This window comes from Loxodonta africana, chromosome 19 (assembly GCF_030014295.1).
Source record: "Loxodonta africana isolate mLoxAfr1 chromosome 19, mLoxAfr1.hap2, whole genome shotgun sequence".
NCBI classification, from domain to species: domain Eukaryota; kingdom Metazoa; phylum Chordata; class Mammalia; order Proboscidea; family Elephantidae; genus Loxodonta; species Loxodonta africana.
In genome coordinates this window covers 41098757-41122411 of record NC_087360.1, presented here as the reverse complement: position 1 = coordinate 41122411, position 23655 = coordinate 41098757, and the positions used below count along the sequence as shown (strand labels likewise).

Genomic DNA, 23655 nt, shown 5'->3' with positions numbered 1-23655 from the left:
ATTCAGTTCTGCCATGGCCTCTCACTTAAACCAAACCCAGACCTATCTTGTTGGAGTCCTGGTCCAAAATCATGAGAACCACTATCAATATTTAGAGCAACAAGAGGTCCAGCTCCCACTACTATTTAAGTGGGTACTAGGAGTCAGGGAATCCTCAATCATGTTAACAAGATATGTTAAGAGATGTGTTTTCCTGGAATATTGAGATAAAAATGTATATCTAATCTCCCATAGAAGAAACATCAAATGATGATTAGGTATCACAGCACACTTATCATAATACTCCACTTTAAATATATTATATAATAAACAGGCTTTTGTGGATGGAAAGTACACTTAATTCACTATGCTGTTCTACAGAAAACATTTCAGGAATTGCTGTTTAGTTGTTTCTTCCTTACCAATGCAAGACCACCACCTAGCGGTCAGAGAGAACAACTGCACTCACAAATAACTATATTGGGAAGAAAACCACACTGAAACCCACTGCTGTGGAGCGGATCCCCACTCACAGCGACCCTACAAGACCATAGGGTTTCCAAAGAGCGCCTGGTGGATTCGAACTGCCAACCTTTTGGTTAGCAGTCAAACTCTTAACAACTACGCCACCAGGGTTTCCAGTATTGGGGAAAATAAACATTGAATTTACCATTTCTCAAACATGTTTTCTAACACTATCTTGGCAATAACCACGGAAAACCTAAGTTAATACTCCATGAAAAGGAGAAATTGTGTGGGATAATAATACAAGGGCCAACTCAGTAGTGATAACTATCATATTGGAGACCTTAACGTAGAGTATAGTTCTCTAAATTGGTAGATGAGGACCTATTCAACATCAATATTAAGCTACGAATAACGGGAATGTAAATAAAAATGTTGAGCAATTTTTTTCTTTATTTTCCTATCTATCTACATAAAATCCCTTTCGTCGTCAAAACAGCAAGTTGACTTCCATTTTCAGCTTTGTAAAACCTAATCATGGGCTCCACCTCGGCTCTGCTGAATCTGAATCTGCATTTTAACAAGATCCCCAGGTGATTCACAATACATTTTAGACATTCAGCACTGCTTTTTAGGTCAATCCAGTCAGGATGTGCATCCTTACCCCGCTTTGCGCATAAAATGAGAATTCACAGCTAAAAATGCTTTCAGAAACTCAGTATGAACATATATATTTCAACAACCATTAAAGAAATGCTAAATCCTACCTTTTGTAAATTTCATATAATGAACACGGTTTTTTGAAATTTTGGACTTTTCTTCAAGGTTAAAAGATTTCTTCTCTTTGTTGTCCGAGAAGTCTAAAAAATGATGAAAAGTATTACATTAAAATCTATGTAAACCCATTCTCTATTATTCTCTTATAGTGACACAGTCTTAATCAAATAAAAATTTTAGGAGACTTATCACTTACTAACCTCTAATCAAAATGATTAGGAATATTTTTCTTAAAATGTGTACTACAGATCAGACAAAGATATTCTCCAGAAATGTATAAAACCCTTGAGAAAGAGTAATAAAAACTTGTGTTCACACAAAAATCTGTACACAAACGTTCACAGCAGCTTTATTCTTGATAGCAAAACAGGAGAAACAGCCCAACTGTCCTTCAATGGACAAAGGGTTGAACAAACTCTGGTATACCTATACAATGGAATACTGCTCTGCAATAAAAAGGGATGTAGTATTGATACATTGACACATACAACCTTGAGGGACCTCAAAGGCATTATGTTTAGTGGGGAAAAAAAAGTCAATCTGAAAAGGTTATATACTACATAAGTCCACTTACCTAACAGTCTCAAAATGACAAAAACAGTGATGGTGTCATAGATTGAATTATGTCCTCCAAAAAATGTGTGTATCAACTTGGCTGGGCCATCATTCCCAGTACTGCGTGGTTGTCCTCCATTTTGTGATTACAATTTTATGTTAAAGAAGATTAGAGTGGAATTTTAGCACCTTTACAAAGGTCACATCCCTGATCCAACGTAAAGGGAGTTTCCCTGGGGTATGGCCTGTACCACTTTTAATCTTAAAAGAGATCAAAGGAAAGGGAAGCAAGCAAAGAGTTGGGAACCTCATACCACCAAGACAGCAGTGCAGGGAGCAGAGTGCATCCTTTGGACCTGAGGTTTCTGTGCTGAGATGCTCCTAGACCAAGGCAAGACTGATGATAAGGACCTTCCACCACAGCCAACAGAGACAGGAAGCCTTCCCCTGGAGTCAGCACCCTGAATTCAAACTTCTAGCTTACTGGACTATGAGAGGGTAAACTTCTCTTTGTTAAAGCCATCTACTTGTGGTATTTCTGCTATAGCAACACTAGGTGACTAAGACAGATGGAGAACAGATTAATGGATTCTAGGGGACAAGGACAAGCGTGTGGTATTGGGAGGCAGAGAATCGTAAAAGCCAAAAAAACGAAACCTGTTGCCGTCAAGTCAATTATGACTCATAGCGACCCTACAGGACAGAACAGAACTGCCCCAAAGAGTTTTCAAGGAGCAGCTAGTGGATTCAAACTGCTGACCTTTTGGTTAGCAGCCAAGCTCTTAACCACTGTGCCACCAGGGCTCCAGGGCGGTATAAGGTGGGTATGAATACAAAGGGGTAGTATGAGGCAATTCTTTTGTGGTGACGGAACAATTCTGTAGCTTGATGATGGTGGTGATTACATGAATCTACACATGTGATAAACACTGCATAGAATAATAGATGTATGCACACAAATGAATGAAGATTTAAAAAATAGTGAATATGGTCTGTAATCTAGTTAACAGTAACATACTGTTGTTGTTAGTTGCCACTGAGTCGGTGCCAACTCATGGCAACCTTATGTATAACAGAATGAAATGTTGCCTAGTCCTGTGCCATCCCCAAAACTGCTGGAATATTTGAGCCCCTTGTTACAGCTATTATGTCAATCCATCTCACGGAGGATTTCCCTTGCTTTCACTGAGTCTCTAACTTTACCAACCATGACGTCCTTTGCTAGCAATTGATCTTTCCTGATGACTTGTCCAAACTAAGCAAGATAAAGTCTCACCATCCTCGCTTCTAAGGAGCATTCTGTGTACTTCCTCTAAAGCTAACACTAACATACCAATGTCAATTTCTTGGTTTTGATATTATGTAAGATGTCACCATTGAGGGAAGCTGAGTGAACGGCACTACCTTAGGCTGGGTTCTCTAGAGAAGCAAAACCAGTGAAGTGTATACATAAATATATATAGAGAGGTTTATCTCAAGAAAATGCCTCACGTGGCTGTGGAGGCTGGCAAGATTCAAATCTGTGGGTAAACCATCAGGCTGAAGGCTTCTCTTGATTCATGTGTGTTGCAGGGGCTGATGAACCCAAGATTGGCAGGTCAGATGACAGGCTGTTGGCCCACGGGGCTACAGAAGCTGATGAATCCCAGAATCAGCAGTCAGATGGCAGACTGCTGGCTCACAGGACTACAGAAACCAATCAATCCCAAGATCTGCAGGTCAGGAGGAAGGCTGCTGGCTCACGTCCCATGAAACAGAGGTCAGAGGATGACAAGTCGGATGAAGGATCCAGAGCAAGCAAGTAAGCTTTGCCAGAACGTCCATACGTATATCGGATGCAAGTCACACTCCCAAAGAAACACCCCTTACCAATGATCGGCTGATCACATCAGATCACATCATGGAGGATGACTACATTATTACATAACTTCCAAATTACATCACTATATAACTGCCAAACCACTGAAAATCATGGCTTAGCCAAGTTGACACACAATCTTAACCATCACAGACACTTAGGACTCTTTGTAATTGTTTCAAAACAAAAAGTTTTTTTAAGAAAGTAAATAAAGGTTTTAAAAAAAAAAAAACCTGTTGCCGTTGAGTCGATTCTGACTCATAGACAGGTTAAATAATAAACAAAAAACAGATTAGAGATGATCATCAGGTAAAGTATGCAGGAGCAGAGCTGGCACTGAGCAATGCTGCAAACACCGGCTTTCATGAGAGGCTTACTTATAAAGGTCAGAAAAAACAGTAGCAAAATGAAATCACAGACGGATATATTCATGTGGGTATCCCTTTGACAAAAGAGGAAAACATGAGCCAGAAAGTATTTACTTGTCTGAAACACCAGAACAAGTAGATCCTGGGTTAGCGCTAATTATAGGATATCAATTAGCTCCGTGTTCTTCCCTCACATTTATTTTTCAAGTTTAGATAGCACGGTACCACAGAAACTGAACTAATAGGTAGAAAAGTAGAAAAAGACTGAATTTTCCTATACTTATGTTATAAGGAAATTTAGATAAAAGATTAGAGAAATGAAAAAAAGGAAAATTTCCCTTTAGTACTAGAGCAAAACGAGCAAATGTCCATTGTGCAACATGTTGCTGTTAGGTGTCACTGAGTCAAATTAACTACAATCCCTTCTAGGCATTAGTTACTTATTTCAAAAACAAAAAATGTGTGACTTATATAATAAGGCACTGAACAATACAAAGATAGCTGTTCCAAGCTTTCAGAAAATGTCTACCATGGCTTAATTATATCAACAATCTGAAACAGCCACCTCTGCAGCCACTTCCCAGGAGTAGCTTGGAATTTTTTTCCAAGACATCCCAATAATAAATTTTTCTTCTCTTTTTGTGGTCAAATACTTTGTATGGCACATAACATTCTCAATTTTGATGTTCCAAACACGAATCATCTAGGAAGTTATCAGCTTAAAAGTAGTTGTTATCAATTGAAGGTTTATTAAGTGCTAAGCAGCAGATTAAGAACTTTATATGCACAATCTTATTTAATTCTTAAAACTATTCTATAAGGTAGCTGTTATTATTATTATTACTACAGATAAGGACATTGAAGCATAGAGGGATTAAATAAAGGCACATCGAGTAGGTGGCTACGATGGCATCCAAACCCAGGCAGACATGATTCAATTCTTATCTACTACACTGAGTCCCCAGCAGAGTTGCTCCTAAACTTGAGAGTATGTAAGAATCACCTGGGCAGCTTCTCTGGCTTGGGAGTACACGACCTCCAAGGGATATCCAACATGGATAATTCCTAAGGGAATCAATTTCTATCTACATTTCCATAAGCACTCTTCCCTAAAACCAATGAGTTTGAGTGGATGCCTCAATCTGGTTCTTCTTCCACAAATGTCCTCCTCCCACTTTACAAAAGAAAGACAACTCTCCTCTTGCCGTGGATCATCAAGGACAAGCCAAAATACTGGCACCAGGGAAGCATCCTTTAATCAAAGCATCTAAACCAGCCCATTCTATCTTATTAAGAAATACGTTTTCAAAAAGATTTCACTGTTTTGTTTAATAATTAAATATCAAAATTTATAACAGCGTGACCAATTAAAAAAAAACTTTTCAGCATAAAAATAAATTAACATAAAATTATACAGATTATGTGAAATGGAAATACTATTCCCAAAGACAAAAGGAAGAATGAAATATATTTCTCAATATTAGAGAAGGACTTGTTCATGTATTTTCAAATAGATGACAATGGGTATTAAAACCATTACGGTATGGACTGCTCATTGGACACATTTAGGACTGATATAATGACTTTATTTTCAAATGCCACTTATTGTTCACTGGACACATTTAAGAGTGGTATGATGGTTTCATTTTTTAAATATCACTATTTTCAGATAGACAAGAAATTACACTCTTTGCAACTACTTAAACCTACAATCAAGAAAATTACAGATGTCAATACATATATGTGAGACAGGGTACCAAATGTTTTTCAAAATTCTCTTAGGAGATATGTTAGCATGGGATTTTAAAGATCCAAGCCCTAAGCCACACTTTGTGGATAACAGGTTACCAGCAACTCAATTTAATTCCAAAAATATTTAAAATCATGAGTGATATAATACCTGGTAGAAGTTACAAGCGTTTCCTAAAGCAATAAATCCATAAAAAAGCTAAGTTAAATCTGATAGCAAGTAACTGGCTAAGATAGGGTCATTTTTCAAAATTAATGTTTGTGTCGCACAATGGAATAAAGGTTATTTCTAGAATCTTTGCACAATACTATAACGGGGACAGCATGAATCTCTGATTAGTTAAAAGGTGAACTGTGCAAGTTTGGTAAGCCATCTTAAGGAATTAAAAATATTATTATGGTAGGAAAATATGTCACAAGATTATTGTGTCATCTATGTTTCAGCTTTAATACAAGTAATGTATTGAATGTGTAACTGCGTGTGACTGTGACCAAAAATTCACCTGGATGAAGATACTATATTTACAAAGATGACATGACAGAAAAGTAATCTATTAGCTCTCCAGGTCCATTCTTTGGAACAGGTTTTCACTTAAAGGGAATATTGTAAAGTCTTTTCAGTACTGGCATTGGCAGTTTAAAAGGACTGGCTTGAACTGGACTAGAGAAAGAGAAAGGAGCCCTGGTGGCACAGCAGTTAAGTGCTCAGGTGCTAACCAAAAGGTCTGTGGTTCGAAAAAATGTGGAAACCTGCTTCTGGAAAGATTATAGCCTTGGAAACTGTGGGCAGTTCTACTCTGTCCTGTACAGTCACTGTGAGTCACAATCAACTGGATGGCAACCGGTTTAGAGCTAAAGTTTGTGTTCAACTACTAACCTAAAGTTTGGCAGTTCAAACCCACCCAGTAGCACAACAGAAGAAAGGCCTGGCTATCTGCTTCCATAAAGATTACAGCCAAGAAAACCCTCTGGAGAAGTTCTACTCTGTAACACAAGAGGTGACCATAAGTGGGAATCGATTCCACAGCAATGGGTCCGGTTTTTGGTTTGTCATGCCATATAAAACTGAGGATTGTTTTTTTTCCACTTCTGTAAAGAAAGCTGTTGGAATTTTGGTTGGGATTGTGTTGAATCCATAGACCATTTTGGGTAGTACTGACATCTTAACAATATTAACTCACTCAACTGGTAAACATGGTATGTTATTTTCATTTGTTTAGGTCTCCTTTTATCTCTTTCAACTCGACAGCACTGAGGTTGAGGGTTTATCTCTTTCAGCAGTGTTTCACAGTTGTCATTGCATAAGTCTTTCACACCCCTGGTTAAATTTATTCTTAGGTATTTTATTCCTTAAGATGTTATTATAGATGGAAATGTTTTCTTAATTTCCTTTTCAGATTTTTCATTGCTGGTGTATAGAAATCCAACTGATTTTTGCATGCTGACCTTTGTACACTGCAACTTTGCTAAATTCCTCTATTAGCTCTAGAAGCTTTCTTGTGTATTCTCTGGAATTTTCTATATATAGGATCATGTCATTTTTGAATGAAGATAATTATACTTTTTCTCCAATTTGGTTATCTTTTCTTTTCTTGCCTTACTGCTTCGGCTAGTACAACATTGAATAGGAGAGGTGAGAGCAGGCATCCTTGTTTGGTTCTCAACCTCAAACTTCTTCCACTGAGTATAATGTTAGCTGTTGGTTTTTCATAAATGCCATTAATCATATTGATGAACTTTCTGTCTTAGAACTGGCACATCTTTAGAGACAGAAAATAGATTAGTGGTTGCTTAGGATCTAGAAGGTTTGGGGGGTTATGAGGGATGACTGCTAATGGGCATGGGGATTTTCTAGGGGTGATGAAAACATTCTAAAATCGATAGTGGTGACAACTCCTGAATATATAAAGAACCACTGAATTATACGCTATAAATGGGTAAATTGTATGGTATGTGAATTATATCTCAATAAAGCTGTTAAAAAATATATATAGCATGCCCCTGCTCCATCCTTCCCTAGACTCTTCTAGGGAAGCTAGTTCCTCTAAGTTCTACTTCCATATTTCTAAATAATACGCTTATGCTACTATTTCTTAATTTATCAATTTTAGATTGACTTCCGAAAATGGAATTGAGGAATAGGATGCAATTTTAAATTGGGAGAAGTGTGGACTTTATTCAGAAGGTAAACTGAAAATATCTGGGGAAGAGTGTTCCACAGAGAGAGAAGCTAGTATAAAAACCCCAAGGCAGGAGCATGCCTGACGTAGTCAAGAAACAGCAAAGGGGTCATTGCGGTTAAAACAGAATGGGCAAGGAGAGACGCAGGAGATGAAGTCAAAAAGGTAAAGAGTATCCATATTATATAAGGCCTCAAGTCCACTGAAGAGATTTTGGCTTTTATTATGAGTGAAAAGAAGAACCAGTGGAGGATTCTGAACAGATGAGCAGCACAGACTAACTTCAATTTTAAAAGAAGCACCCTGGCTATTACACTAAGAACATACTGAAGAAGCCTGTAGACAGATAGAGAAACATCAGTGTATATAGCATGGTTCATAGCCAGGTGAGATTCTGCTCAGGAGATATTTAACAATGTCTGGAGATATTTTGGGCTGTCACAACTCAGAGGAAAGGGTCCATAGTGGCATATAGTGAGTAGGGGTTAGAGATGTTGCTAATCATCCTGAAATGCACGGGACATCGCCACACAACAAAGAAGTATCCAGCCCAAACTGTCAGTAATGCCAAGGCTGAGAGACCCTGGTTTAGAGGTTATCAAGGTAATCCAGACAATAAATAATTATGGCTCAGATCATTATGATAAGAGTGCAAGTGACAAGAAGAAGTCAAGAGTCTGGATGTATTTTTAAGGTAGAACCAACAAAATTTCTAGTGGACACAGGTTTTTTGCTTGAACAATTGAAAGACTTGAATTGACATCATCTATAAGGGGAAAAGCAGTGGGTTTTTGTTTTTATAAGGGGAAGACATTCGATTAAACAGGTTGTGAAGAGTGTGGGTAAAACAGCTTATAGGGTGGAGGCTGAGGGAGAATAGGCAGAGAGTTCAGTTTAGACATGTTAAGTGTAAGAAGGTTTTGACACATCCTATGAAGATACTGAGTAGGCAGTTCAACACAAGTCTGGAGTTTACAAGAGGGGGTGAAGCAGGACATATAAATTCGGAAGTTGTCACTGTACATCCAGCCATGAGGCTGGATGATATCAATAAAAGACTTAGTGTAGATGACAGATTGAGGGCCAAGGACTGAACTCCAAGGCCCCTGACATTACAAGGCTTGGAATGAGGGGAATCAACCACGGAGACTGAGAAGGAGTAGACAGCAAGGCAGGAAAGAAACCAGGAGATTGAGGTGTCCAGGAAGCAGGTGAAAAAAGTGATTCAAGAAGGAGTGAACATCTGTTTCATATGCTACTGACAAATCAAGTAAGGTAAGGATTAAAAAATGACCACTAGATTCACCAATGTGGGCACCACTGGCGACCTTGGTAGGAGCAGTTGCTGTAATGTGGTAAAGGTGAAAACCTGTCAGAAAGGGGTTTAAAAAGAGCATGGGGGAGGATTCTGTTTCTGCCTGTGAAAGAGTAACTGCCATGAACGTACCCTTCCACCATAAATAAGAAAACAAAACATATAAAGAACTATTATGCTCCAGTGCACAATAGGCAGCACAGGACTGTGATCCCTGAGTGACGGGACACAAATGACATAAGTCCTATGACCCCAGCTTTCTATTGAGAGGCAATTTCTGGACCATGACACAGGGAAGGGAGCTCAAACAGAGCTTGGCAGTCTCACTGAGTTGAGTAAACAGACAGCAGATTTTGGGAAGGCTAAGGTGTCCATAATTTGCCGAGCAAAGTACCAGAGAGGGGACAGGTATATAGACAAGGAGCTTCAGAAAGCTGCACATGTTTGGCAGAATACCAGCAGTGTATGTGTAGGGTGAAACTCTACAAGGTTGGTCAGGCAAAGGACAATTGCTGAGGAAACAATGATTACAGGGTAACTGTAAAGCAAGCAATTCCCAAAACTCACATAGGGCTTAAATCACCTATTAAAAGAAAAAAAAATCAATTTGGATCACAAAAGACTCAGTTATATGCTACATACAAGAGACACACCTAAAACAAAATGATTCTAAAAGGCCTAAGATCAAAGAATAGGTAAAGAGGTATCAGGCAAATGGAAACAATAAGAAAGTTGTGGTAGCACCTGACACAAAGTAGAATTTAAGCCAAAAAATACTGAACGTTAACAAAGAAGGGTGCTTTTCAATGGTTAAAGCCACATTCACAACGAAGATATGACAATTCTGAATAGCTATGCATCAAATAACATAGCAATCACTTCTACTGAAGCAAAAAACAGAGGAGATGCAAAGAGATGTAATACACAGTAATAATAAGAGACTTTAACAATATTTTCTTTTACTGCCTCTGGATTCTGAGTCATAGAAAGACCTTCCCTGTAATGAGATAAAAGAGAAAGTCATACTTCTTTTTTCTAGGATTTTGTATGGTTTCATTTTTTACACTAAGATCCCTGATTCATTTAGAGTTTATATTTTGTGTATTGTGTGATGTTGGATCTAATTTTATCTTTTTTCCAAATGGCTATTCAGGATTATAGAGACGAATAACTTGACATCATAAAGATGTCAGTTTTCCCTAAATTAATTAATAAATCTAATGCAATTCCAATAAAACATGAACAAGCTTTTTTATAGTCCAAGAAGAGGTGATACTAATATTCATAAAGAAAAAGAAACATGTAAGAGAAAACAGGAAACACTAAAAAAGAAAAGCTTTGAGGGGAGACTAACCCTACTGGGCATTTAATAAACTATAAAGCCTCTATAATTAAAAAAAATTTGGTACTGGCACATAAACAGATAACCAGACCAGTGGAATGGAACAGAAAATTCAGAAGGAGACCCAAGTACACATAGCAACTTTGTATATGATAAAGGTGTTAGATCAAATCACTGGGGCAAAGATGACTTTTCTTTGCTTGGGCATATTTGGAATAGTATAGAGTATACAGTATATAGATGATATTGTGGACAATGGGATTTTTAAAATATAGATTCTACTCTATATTAGTGTGCTTGTTATAAGGACTCATGGGAAAAAGACTTTTCTAAGCAACATATTTTTTTACTTTATGGATTTACTATTATAGCTAACAATTCCTCATACTTTCCTTGTTTTTGATGACCTTGACAGTTTTGAAGAGTATTGGTCAGGTATATCGTAGGATCTTTTGTCTCATGTTCTTCTCATGATTAGACTAAGGTTATGGGGTTTGAGGAGGAAAAACACAGAGGTAAAGTGTCATTCCTATCACAACACATCAAGGATATATACTATCAACATGACTCTGTTAAGTCTGATCCTCTGGCTGAAGTAGTAGTTGTCAGTTTTTCTACTGTAAAGTTACTCTTTTTCTCCCCTTCCATATTGTTCTCTTTGGAAAGAAGAAAGATGGGGTTTTGACAAATGCTGCTAGGACAACTGAGTAGCCAAATGGAAAAAGATAAATTTAGCTGCAATCTCATGCCATACAAAAGAATAATTTCCAAATGGATCATGTTTCTTAGTGTAAAAAATGAAAACCATTCAAAACATTAGAAGAAAACGTGTAAATTTCTCTTTTAACACAGTATAAGGAAAGTCTTTCTGTGACTCAAAATCCAGAGGCAACAAAAGAAAACATTGATAATTTGACTTCATAAAAAACGAAAACTTTTTACATGGCAAAAAACATGATAAAATAAAACAATAAATGACAAACTACAACATACATAACAGATAAAGAGAGAACATCCTTAGTTTGTAAAGAACTTTTTAAAAATCCATGGGAAAAGGACAAAATATCCAATAGGAAAAAAATGGACATTTGATTTCTAATTAAAAGGCAGAGATTGTCAGCCTGGATTTAAAAAAAAAAAAAAAAGCAAGATCAGCCTATGAGAAATTCACTTTAAGTATAAAAATGCAGATAGGTGAAAAGTGAAAGGATGTAAAAATATGACTTGTAAATACTATAATACAAGAAAAAGTAGACTTTACAACAGGGGTATTAACAGGATAAAGAATGACATAACGATAAAGGGGTTAATTCAATAATAAAATATAAAAAAATGTTTCTTATCATTATGAAATGTTCCTCTCACAAAACCTAGATTGAAAAAGACTGGTCTAAAGACTAGAACTGGCAAATTGATTCAAAAATGTATAAATTTCTATGGAAATGTAAAGGGCCTACTAGAATAGCCAAACCTATCTTTAAAAAATAAACAGAACAAAGCTGCAGGACCCACACTCTAACTCATTTCAAGACTTACTGTAAAGCTACAGTAATCAAGATAGTTTGGTATTGGCACAATGATGGACAAGAGAACAGAATACAGAAACACACATGTATATGGTCAACGAGTTTTTTAAACATTTTTTTTAAAAGTGAATTGATTTTTTTTGTAATGTGCTAAAGTAATTGAAAAAGGAAGATCCTTCCTACAACTGGATATTGTAATGGTTAAGGCTGTGTGTCAAGTTGGCTGGGTCATGATCCTCAGTGATCTGATAGTTGCATGATGGTGTAATCACTTCTATGATGCGATCTGATATTATGTGGTATACCTCCATGATGGGGTCTGCTATGAGTAGCCCATCAGTTAAAAGGGAGTTCCCTTGGGCGTGTGGCCTGCATTGAATATAAGTGGATATTCTGGCATGGCTTGGGGCTTTTGCATGTTCTGGATCCTGCAACTGGTTCCTGTTCATCTGATCTTCAGTTCAGTTCTTGCAACTTGAGCTAGCAGCTTACCTGTGATCTTGTCTGCCATCTTTGGGATTTGTCGATCTTCACAGCCTCTGAGCAAGACCCCGGCTCTCTAACTTGCCAATCTTGGGTTTGCCAGCCCCTGTGGCTACACGCATCAGGAGAAGCTTGATCCACGGACTTGGGGCATTCCAGTCTCTACAACTGCATGAGCTATTTCCTTGATATAAATCTTTCTCTCTATATGTATTAGTATGCTTTACTGGTTTTGTTTCTCTAGGGAAGACAGGTATCCATGTGGAAAAAAAGTTTAAATTCAACCCTTACCTCATACCATATACAAAAATTTACTCAAAATGGATCATAAGCTTAAATGTAAATTCTAAAACTATAAAACCTCTAAAAGAAAATATAGGGGAAAATGATGTAATCTTGGGCTAGGCAAAAATTCATTAGCTAGGACACCAAAAGTGTGAACCATAAAAGAAAAATAATTATAAAATGGATTTCAAAATGGCACTAATAAAAAAAAATGAAAAGGTATGTCAAAGACTGGAAGGAAATATTCACAATATGTGTATCTGACAAAGGATTTGTATCAAGAATATATTTAAAAAATCATACAACTCAGTAAGAAACAAATCCAATTTAAAAAGTGTGCAAGATAACAGAAGAAGATATAGGAAGCCAATAAGCACATGGAAAGATGTTCAATGTCATTAGCTTTTGGAGAAATGTAAATTAAAATCACAATGAGGTAACACTACATACTTATTAGAATGGCTAAAATTAAAAGACAATAAATACCAAGAATTAGTTAGAATGTAGAGTACCTGGAACTCTCATACCTTGCTGTGTGATACAACCACTTTGGAAAACTGATAGTTTCTTATAAGTAAAATATACAACTATCATAAAACCCAGCAATTCTGCTCCTAAGTATTTACCTAACAGAAATAAAAACGTTATGCACACACAGACTTATATGTAAACATTCACAGCAGCTTTACTCACAACAGTAAAAAACTGAAAACAATCCAATGTTCATCAACAGGTAAATGCATAAGCAAATTGTGGTATATTCATACAATGGAACATAAACCTACTGCCTTAGAGTCGATTCCGACTCATAGTGACCCCATAGGACAGAGTAGAACTGCCCAATAGTTTCCAAAGAGCGCCTCGCAGATTCGAACTGCCGACCTCTTGGTTAACAGCCGTAGCACTTAACCACTATGCCACCAGTGTTTCCAGTGGAACATATTGAGCAATAAAAAGAAATTAACTCTGATAAATACAGGAACATAGGTAAATCTCAAAACTATGCTGAGAAAAAGAAGCCAGATACAAAAAAAAAATATATTGTGTGCTTCCATTTCTTGAAACTATAGAAAATACATATTTAATCTATAGTGATAAATCAGTTGTTCTCTGGGGCCAGGTAACTGGGGGAAGGGAAGCTGACTGGGAAGTTGAGTCAAAGGAAATTCTGAAGTGATGAAAAATTCTTTATCATGACTGTTCTTGTTACAAAGGTTTATACATTTGTCAAAACCTCATCAAGCTGTAGACTCAAAATAGGTACATTGTACTGTATACAAATTATACCCCAAGAAACTTTGTTTAAAAAAAAAAAAGAAGAGGATGGGGCCAAGATGGCAGAGTAGTCAGATGCTTCCAGGGGTCCCTCTCACAACAAAGACCCCAAAAAACAAGTGAATCGATTATACATGACAATCTAGGAATCGGACTGAGCAGCAGGGGGAGGGAGAGATGGTTCAGAAGCAGCGAGGAGTGGTCTGGCGGGAACTGGCACCCTGCAGGCCAGATCCACTGGTGTGAGCACAGTGAGACAAGCAGTGGCGTTCAGGATGCGTTTTCCACATCGGGAGAGACCGAGCAGCGGAGAGTTCACTCATGCCTCCAGAATTAGTGAAAAGAGGCACTCTTGGCATAAGATACGTACTTGCGTCTAATTTACCGCACAGACCAAAAAATACCCATTTGAAAAAAACTCTCTCACATTTACACTGGGTCCTGAGCCAGTATCAGTGATAGCTACTTTCCCTAGGCTAGAATTAAGACCTGTCACGTGCCCTGAGCCATCATCCTGGCCTTGGGGAAGGAACAAATTAACAAACAGGGGAAGAAAATAATCTGCTGGCTCCCCTAAGCTGGAAACTCAGGGCAGAAACAGGTCCTTTGCCAAGGCACAGGCATAAGCAGTCCACAGATTCTGAATGCCTTTCACCCCTGCATAGATCCGTGTGGGCCCATTTCAACAGCGTAGGCCCTCATTAGCACACTACAACAGGGTACATACCTGAAGTCTAACTTCAACAGTTTCAGCTATAGGGCGGATAGGCAGGTTCATGATGTCTGACACTGCTCTGCCTATTAAGCAGGGTCCTTGCCTACCCACATCAGGGGCCTGAGGACTGGTGGCTCCACCACACCACCTAGCCACCCTCGACAGGGGTCCAAGGATAAGTGGTGCCTCCCAGTCCTTACAGCCAACAGCACTGGGTCCCCATAGTCCAGATGCAAAACCCACCCACCTAGGCACTCTAGGGAACAGGGACACACTTTCCTCACAGACACTCAGGGGCAGTTGTCAGTTCCCTGCCTCGCTCAGCATGTGACTCCCTAATGCAGCCTGATACGCGTGCCTACACCAATCACCCCTGATCATCTAAGGCTATAGGTGAGAGCCTGCACCATACAGTTGGTGACCGACTACCCAGACACCCAAGCTGAATCCATACAAAAAATGTAAATGGACTCCTGGGCTCACAAACCTAGTAACAGCTCTAACTACCTGGTGACAAGACATTAGAGCTATAAAGGCACCAATAATCAAACTAGTTCACTTGGGCAGCCTATTAGAGCATACAAAACAAAACAAGAAGCTAGGACACAGTAAGCAAACATAAGATAAGTAGAATAACTTACTGATGGCTCGAAGACAACAGCCAATATCAAATAACATAAACAGGCAGACCATGATGGCTTCAGCAAGCTACCAAAACAAAGAACCAAGAAATCTTCTGAAGGAAGAGACTTTCCTGGAACTACCAGAAGTACAGTACAAAAGATTAATATACAGAACTCTTCAAGAGATCAGGAAGGAGGTCATGCAAAATATAGAACAAGCCAAGCAACAAAGAGACATAGCATTAGAGGAACTTAATAAGATTAGAGAAGTGCATAAAGACAAATTTAATAGGCTGCAAGAATCCACAGAGAGACAGCAAACAGAAATTCAGAAGATTAACAATAAAATTTCAGAATTAGACAACTCGACAGGAAGTCATAGGAGCAGAATTGAGGAATGGGAAGTCAGAATTAGTGAGATTGAAGATAAAGCACTTGACACAAACATATTTGAGGAAAAATCAGATAATAGAATTAAAAAAAAATAAAGAAATCCTAAGAATTACGTGGGACTCTATCAAGAGAAAAATAACCTACCTGTAACTGGAATACCAGAACGGGGGGGATAACAGAAAATTCAGAGAATTGTTGAAGATGTGTTGGCAGAAAACCTCTCTGATATCATTGAAGATGAGAAGATATCTATCCAAGATGCTCATTGAACCCCATACAAGGTAGATCCCAAAAGAAAGTCACCAAGACATATGATAATCAAGCCTGCCAAAACCAAAGGTAAAGAGGGAATTTTAAGAGTGGCTAGGGATAAATGAAAAGTCACCTACAAAGGAGAGTCAAAAACACTAAGCTCGGACCACTCAGCAGAAACCATGCAGGCAAACAGGCAATGGGATGACATATATAAAGCCTGGAAAGAAAAAAATTGCCAGCCAAGAATTAAATATCCAGCAAAACTGTCTCTCAAATATGAAGGCAAAATTAGGACATATCCAGATCAAGAGATGTTTAGGAAATTTGCAAAAACCAAACCAAAATTACAAGAAATACTAAAGGGAGTCTTCTAATTAGAAAATCAATGACATCAGACAACAACCCAAGACTAGAACACAGGACAGAGCAACCAGATATCAACCTACATACAGAAATCACAAAAATAAATCAAAGCTAAAACGCTGACAACAGGGAAACAGAGACATCATTATGTAAAAAATTACAATGTTAACTCAAAAAAAAAGGGACTAAAAAATATAGTTGTAGATCTTTCATATAGAGAGGAAGTCAAGGCGATATAAAGAAGTAAAAGTTTGGGTTAAACTTAGAATAGGGATAAATATTAAGGTAACCAAAAAGGAAACTGACAATCCTATACATCAAAATAAAAAAACACGAAAAATATAAAGACTCAGCAAATACAAAATCAACAACAATGAAAAAGAGAAGACAATTTTTAAAGAAAAATTACTCAAACACAGAAGTGGAAAAAGGAAACTGTCAACAACACACACACACAAAATCAAACTGTCAGCACTAAAATCATACCTTTCGATAATTATCCTGAATATAAATGGACTAAATGCACCAGTAAAGAGACAGAGAGTGGCAGAATGGTTAAAAAAACATGATCCATCTATACTCTGTCTAGAAGAGACATATCCTAGACTTAAAGACACAAACTAAAACTCAAAGGATGAAAAAAATCCAACAAGCAAACAACAATCAAAAAAAACAGCCATGGCAATATTAATTTCTGATAAAATAGACTTTAAAATCTGCCAACAAGGATAAGGAAGGACACTAAATAATGATTAACAGGTCAATGTACCAGGAGTAGATAATCATAATAAATATTTACACACTCAACAACAGGGCTCCAAAATACATAAAACAAACTCTAACAGCACTGGAATGAGACATAGACAGCTCCACAATAATAGTAGAAGACTTCAACACACACTTTCGGTGAAGGATAGGACATTCAGAAAGTCGCTCAGTAAAGACACAGAAGATCTAAATGCCACAATCAGGCAACTTGAACTCATAGACATACACAGAACACTCCACCCAACAGCAGCCAAGTATACTTTCTTTTCCAACTTACATGGAACATTCTCCAGAATATACCACATATTAGGTCATAAAGCAACCCTTAATAGAATCCAAAACATCAAATTACTACAAAAGCATCTTTGCTGACCATAATGCCATAAAAGTAGAAATCAATAACAGAAAAATGAAGGAAAAAAAAATCAAACACATGGAAACTGTACATCTTGCTCAAAAACTACTGGGTTATAGAAAAAAATTAAGGAAAGAATAAAGAAATTCATAGAATCAAATGACAGTGAAAACACTTCCTACCAGAACTTTTAGGGCACAGGAAAAGCAGTGCTCAGAGGTCAATTTACAGTAATAAATGCACACATCCAAAAAGAAGGGCCAAAATCAAAGTATTATCTCTATAACTTGATCAAATAGAAAGACAGCAGTGAAAGAAGCCCTTGGGCACCAGAAGAAGGCTAATAATAAAAACTACAGCAGAATTAAATGAAATAGAGAACAGAAAAACAATTGAAAGATTAACAAGACCAAAAGCTGGTTCTTTGAAAAGATCAACAAAATCGATAAACCATTGGCCAAACTTACAAAAGAAAAAGAGGAGAGGAAGCAAATACCCCAAATAAGAAATGAGATGGGCAATATCACAACAGGCCAAACTGAAATTAACAGAATACTATGAAAAACTGTAATCCAACAAATTTGAAAACCTAGAGGAAACGGACAAATTTCTAGAAACACATTACCTACCTAAACTAACACAAACAGAGATAGAACAACTAAATAAACCTAAAACAAAAGAAGAGATTGAAAGGTAATTTTAAAAAGTCCAAAAAAACAAAAGCCCTGACTCTGACAGCTTCACTGGAGAATTCTACCAAACTTTCAGAGAAGAGTTAACACCACTACAACTAATGTCATTTCAGAGCATAGAAGAGGATGGAATAGTCCTAAACTCATTCTACGAAGCCAGCATAACCCTGATAAAAACCAGATAAAGACACCACAAAAAAAGAAAATTACAGACCTATATCCCTCACAAACTTAGGCACAAACATCCTCAACAAAATTCTAGCCAACAGAATTCAATAACATATCAAAAAAGTAATTCACCGTGACCAAGTAGGATTCATACCAGGTATTCAGGGGTGGTTCAACATTAGAAAAACAACCAGTGTAATCCATCACATAAATAAAACACAAGAACCACATGATCTCACCAACTGATGAAGAAAGGGACAAAGTCCAACATCCATTCGTGATTAAAAATCTCAGCAAAACAGGAATAGAAGGAAAATTCCCCAACATAATAAAGGGCATTTATACAAAGCCAACAGCCAACATCATCCTAAATGGAGAGAGCCTAAAAGCATTCTCCTTGACATCAAGAAACAGCAAGGATATCCTTTATCATCACTCTTATTCAACACTGTGCTGGAGGTTCCACTCAGAGCAGTTAGGCTAGATCAAGAAAGGAAGAGCATCCAGATTGGTAATGAAGAAGTAAAAGTATCTCTATTTGCAGATGATATGATCTTACACACAGAAAACCCTCAAGAATCCACAAGAAAACTACTGGAACTAATAGCAGAGCTCAGCAAAGTATCAGGATACAAGATAAACACATAAAAATTAGTTGGATTCCTTTACACCAACGAAGAGAACGTCGAAGAGGAAATCGCCAAATCAATACCATTTACAATAGCCCCCAAGAAGATAAAATACTCAGGAATAAATCTAATCAGAGACATAAAGGACCTATACAAAGAAAACTACAAGACACTATTGCAAGAAACCAAAAGAGACCTATTTAAGTGCACAAACATACCCTGCTCATGGATCAGAAGACTCAACATTGTTGAAATGTCTAGTCTACCCAAAGCGATCTACAGATCCAGTGCAATCCTGATCCAAATTCCAATGGCATTTTTTAATGAGATGGAGAAAGAAATCACCAACTTCACATGGAAAGCGAAGAGACCCCAGATAAGTAAAGCATTACTGAAAAAGAAGAACAAAGTGGGAAGTCTCACACTACCTCATTTTAGAACCAATTGTACCACCACAGCAGTCAAAACACCCTGGTACATAGACCAATGGAACAGAATTGAGGATTCAGGCATAAATTCGTCCACCTGTGAGCAGCCAATATTCGACAACAACTCAAAATCCATTAAATGGGGAAAAGACAGTGTCTTTAACAAATACTGCTGGCATAACTGGATATTCATCTGCAAAAAAATGAAACAAGATCCATCCCTTACACCGTGCACAAAAAGTAACTCAAAATGGATCAAAGACCTAAATGTGAAATCGAAAACAGTAAAAATCATGGAAGAAAAAAATAGGGACAAGGCTAAGAGCCCTAATACATGGCATAAACAGTACACAAAACAATCCTAACAACACACCAACACCAGAAGAGAAACTAGATAACTGGGAGCTCCTAAAAAATCAAACACCTATGCTCATCCAAAGGCTTCACCAAAAGAGTAAAAAGATTACCTACAGACTGAAAAAGTTTTTGGCTACAATTCTGATCAGCCTCTGATCTCTAAAATCTACATGGTACTGCAAAAAGTCAACAACAAAAAGACAAATAACCCAATTAAAAAATAAGCAAAGGATATGAACAGGTACTTCACCAAAGAAGACATTTACGTGGCTAACAGATACATGAGGAAGTGCTCAGAATCATTAGCCATTAGAGAAATGCAAATCAAGACTACAATGAGAAAGGTTCTCACCCCAACAAGGCTGTCATTAATCCAAAAAACACAAAATAATAAATGCTGGAGAGGTCATGGAGAGAATGGAACACTTGTACACTCCTGGTAGGAATGTAAAATGGTACAACCACTTTGAAAATCAATTTGGCGCTTCCTTTAAAAGCTAGAACTAGAACTAGCATAAAAAAAAAAAAAAGCATATGATCCAGTAATTCCACTCCTTGGAATATATCCTAGAGAAATAAGAGCCTTCAGGAGAACAGATATATGCACACCCATGTACAGTGCAGCACTGTTTACAACAGCAAAAAGACGGAAGCAACCAAGATGCCCATCAACGGATGAATGGATAAATAAATTACAGTATATTCATATAATGGAATACTATGCAACAATAAAGAACAATGAATCTGTGAAACACCTCATAACATGGAGGAATCTGGAAGGTATTATGCTGAGTGAAATTAGTTGCAAAAGGACAAATATTGTATGAGACCACTGTTACAAGAACTCAGGAAAAAGTTTAAACACAGAAGAAAATATTCTTTGATGGTTATGAGGGTAGGGAGGGAGAGAGGGGGGTATTCACAATTTAGATAGTAGACAAGATTTTTTTTCGGTGAAGGGAAGGGCAACACAGAATACAGGGGAAGTCAGCACCACTGGACTAAACCAAAAGCTAAGAAGTCTCCTGAATACAACCAAATGCTTCGAGGGACAAAGTAGCAGAGGCAGGGGTCTGGCGACCACGGTTTCATGGGATATCTAGGTCAGTTGGCATAACAAAGTATATTAAGAAAATGTTCTGCAGACCACTTTGGTTACTGGCATCTGGAGTCTTAAGCAGCCATCTAAGATGCATCAATTGGCCTCAACCTACCTGGAGCAAAGGAGAATGAAGAACACCAAAGACACAAGGTAATTATGAGCCCAAGAGATAGAAAGGGCCACATAAGCCAGAGATTCCATCAGCCTGGGATCAGAAGAACTAGATGGTGCCCGGCTACCACCAATGACTGCCCTGACAGGGAACACAACAGAGAATCCCTGATGGAGCAGGAGAAAAGTGAGATGCAGACCTTAAATTTTAGTAAAAAGACCAGACTTAATGGTCTGACTGAGACTGGAGGGACCCCAGAGTACATGACCCCCGGACTCTCTGATAGCCCAAAACTAAAACCATTCCAGAAGCCAACTCTTCAGACAAAGATTAGGCTTGACATAAGACATAAAATGATACTGGTGAGGAGTGTGCTTCTTAGCTCAAATAGACACATGGGACTATGTGGGCAGCTCCTGTCTGGAGGCAAGATGAGAAGGCAGAGGGGGACAGGAGCTGGTTGAATGGACACGGGAAATACAGGGTAGAAAGAAGGAGTATGCTGTCACATTATAGGGAGAGCAACTAGGGTCACATAACAATGTGTATAAGTTTTTGTATGAGAAACTGACTTGAATTGTAAACTTTCACTTAAAAAAAAAAAAAAATGCATGGGGGAAAAAAAGAAGAAGAAGAATCCAGGCAGAGTTCTTCTTCCAGTAATGGTAGACCTGCTAATTTGGACCATCTCTCTTGCTGAGAAAATGAAAAAAAAACCTGAACAAATTGTTGTTATGGGGGGAAAAAAAAAAACTGCTGAAAGGCATTGAGGAGCTAGTGAAGAACTGCAGAGCTATGATTAAGGAGAAGGGGAAGCAGACATTTGAGTCTGTTTTTCCTTTTGCGTGTCTATCAACTAGAAAAGAGGCATCGGAAAGGCTGAGAAACTAAGCAGCCTTCTGAAACTCAAGGAAAGTTAAAAGCTGTTCGTTTATTTTTAAACAGAAAGTAAGAATTGAAATCAGTGAGTAAGAAAAACTCAAGTTTTGCAGCAAATGAGAGCAGAAATGTCAGAAGGTGGCAAATGGTACATATGGGATCAAGACAATGGGTTAAAATCCACTTTTAAACGATTTTATTTAAGACATAAGAATACACATGGTACAAAATTTAAATGGTACAAAGAGAATATAGAAAAAGGTAAGTTTCCTCTCATTTCTATTCCCCAATTACCCAGCTCCTCTTCTTGGAGGTAATCACTGTTACCAGTTTCTTAAGCATTTCTCTAGAAATAGTCTATGTATAGAGAATACATTTAGTGCAGATATTCCATAGATACTCAATTTATACATCAACCTTGCACTATTGATATTTAGGATAGATAATCTTTTGTTGTGGGGGGCTGTTCTATGCCTTGTAGGATCTTAAGCAGTAACCCTGGCCTCTATCCATTAGATGCCAGTAATAGATTCCAGTAGCAAACCGTTTTTCACCTCAAAGTGTGACAACCAAAAATGTCTCCAGACATTGCCAAAGTGCAAAATCATTCCCAGCTGAGAACCACTGAAGTAGATGCAAAGCCAAGCACATGTGTGTATTTCTTCCCTAGTTTTTCTTCTATAAATGCATGCCATAGAGTTTTTCATCTTCCTTTTTAAACTTTTAATATTGGAAATTATCCATCAGTAGGACAGAGATTTCAAATTTATTTATATCTTGCGGTCATTAAGTATATTTATTTAGGATATTGGTTATCTGAAGAGCACTCTATGTTTTTGGAAATAGACTTATTTGGGGGAGAAAACACACTATTTTTCTCTGATTTCATTAATGATACCTAGGAATAGCCTACACATAACGCACAAGTTCATCCATCTAAGTATCGCTCCTTGCTGGGTGGCAGCGGGTCCTAATTACTAAAAGTAACAATATATTTTGGAGATCTATATTTGCGAATAATAACAATAATACTGACAGCGGTCAGTGCTTATTAAACATTTACTATGTGCTAAGTGAGTCCCTGGGTGGCACAAATGGTTAAGCACTAGGGCTATTAACTGAAAGGTTGGCGCCCCAAATTCACCCAGAGGTGTCTTGGTGCCCAAAGGTCACAGCCATTGAAAGCCTTATGGAGAACAGCTCTACACATGGGGTCATCATGAGTTGGCTTGGTTTGGTTTATGGGTTAAGCAGTGTTCATAGTACCTTAGATGTATTAACTTATCTAATTCTCACAAAAACCTTGATGGTACTATTTTCTTTTTTTATCAATAAGAAAACCAACGTACAGAGAGCTTCAGTAATTTACCCAAGGTCATATGAGTAGTAATTGTCAGAATCAGGATTCAAATCCAGGCAGTCTAGGTGTCCATCTGAAAACCACTATATTACTTCTTAAACCAAAAACTATAAGTCTTATATGGTCATGTTTACATTCATACATGCATTTCTATTGAATTCAACTGTGGTCATGAATATAAAGATGGCTTTTGTTTATAATGGGTAAGGAATGACGGCCTTGAATTCTATTACTGCACATATCCTGCATTTTCTATTATTACTCCAGTCAATGCTTTCATTTATGTTTTTCTTCGCTAA

General features: G+C 37.6%; 1 protein-coding gene across 2 annotated transcripts in view; it reads right to left on the bottom strand.

Annotated features, from left to right (window-relative positions):
* The window catches only part of PINX1 (PIN2 (TERF1) interacting telomerase inhibitor 1), a 162941-nt gene that overhangs the window by 123229 nt on the left and 16057 nt on the right, over positions 1-23655 (bottom strand). For both annotated transcript variants that reach the window (XM_003412451.4, XM_010592334.2), the window contains exon 5: positions 1212-1304. In XM_003412451.4, coding sequence (XP_003412499.1) covers positions 1212-1304 — 93 coding nt within the window. The remainder of the gene's footprint in view (positions 1-1211; positions 1305-23655) is intronic.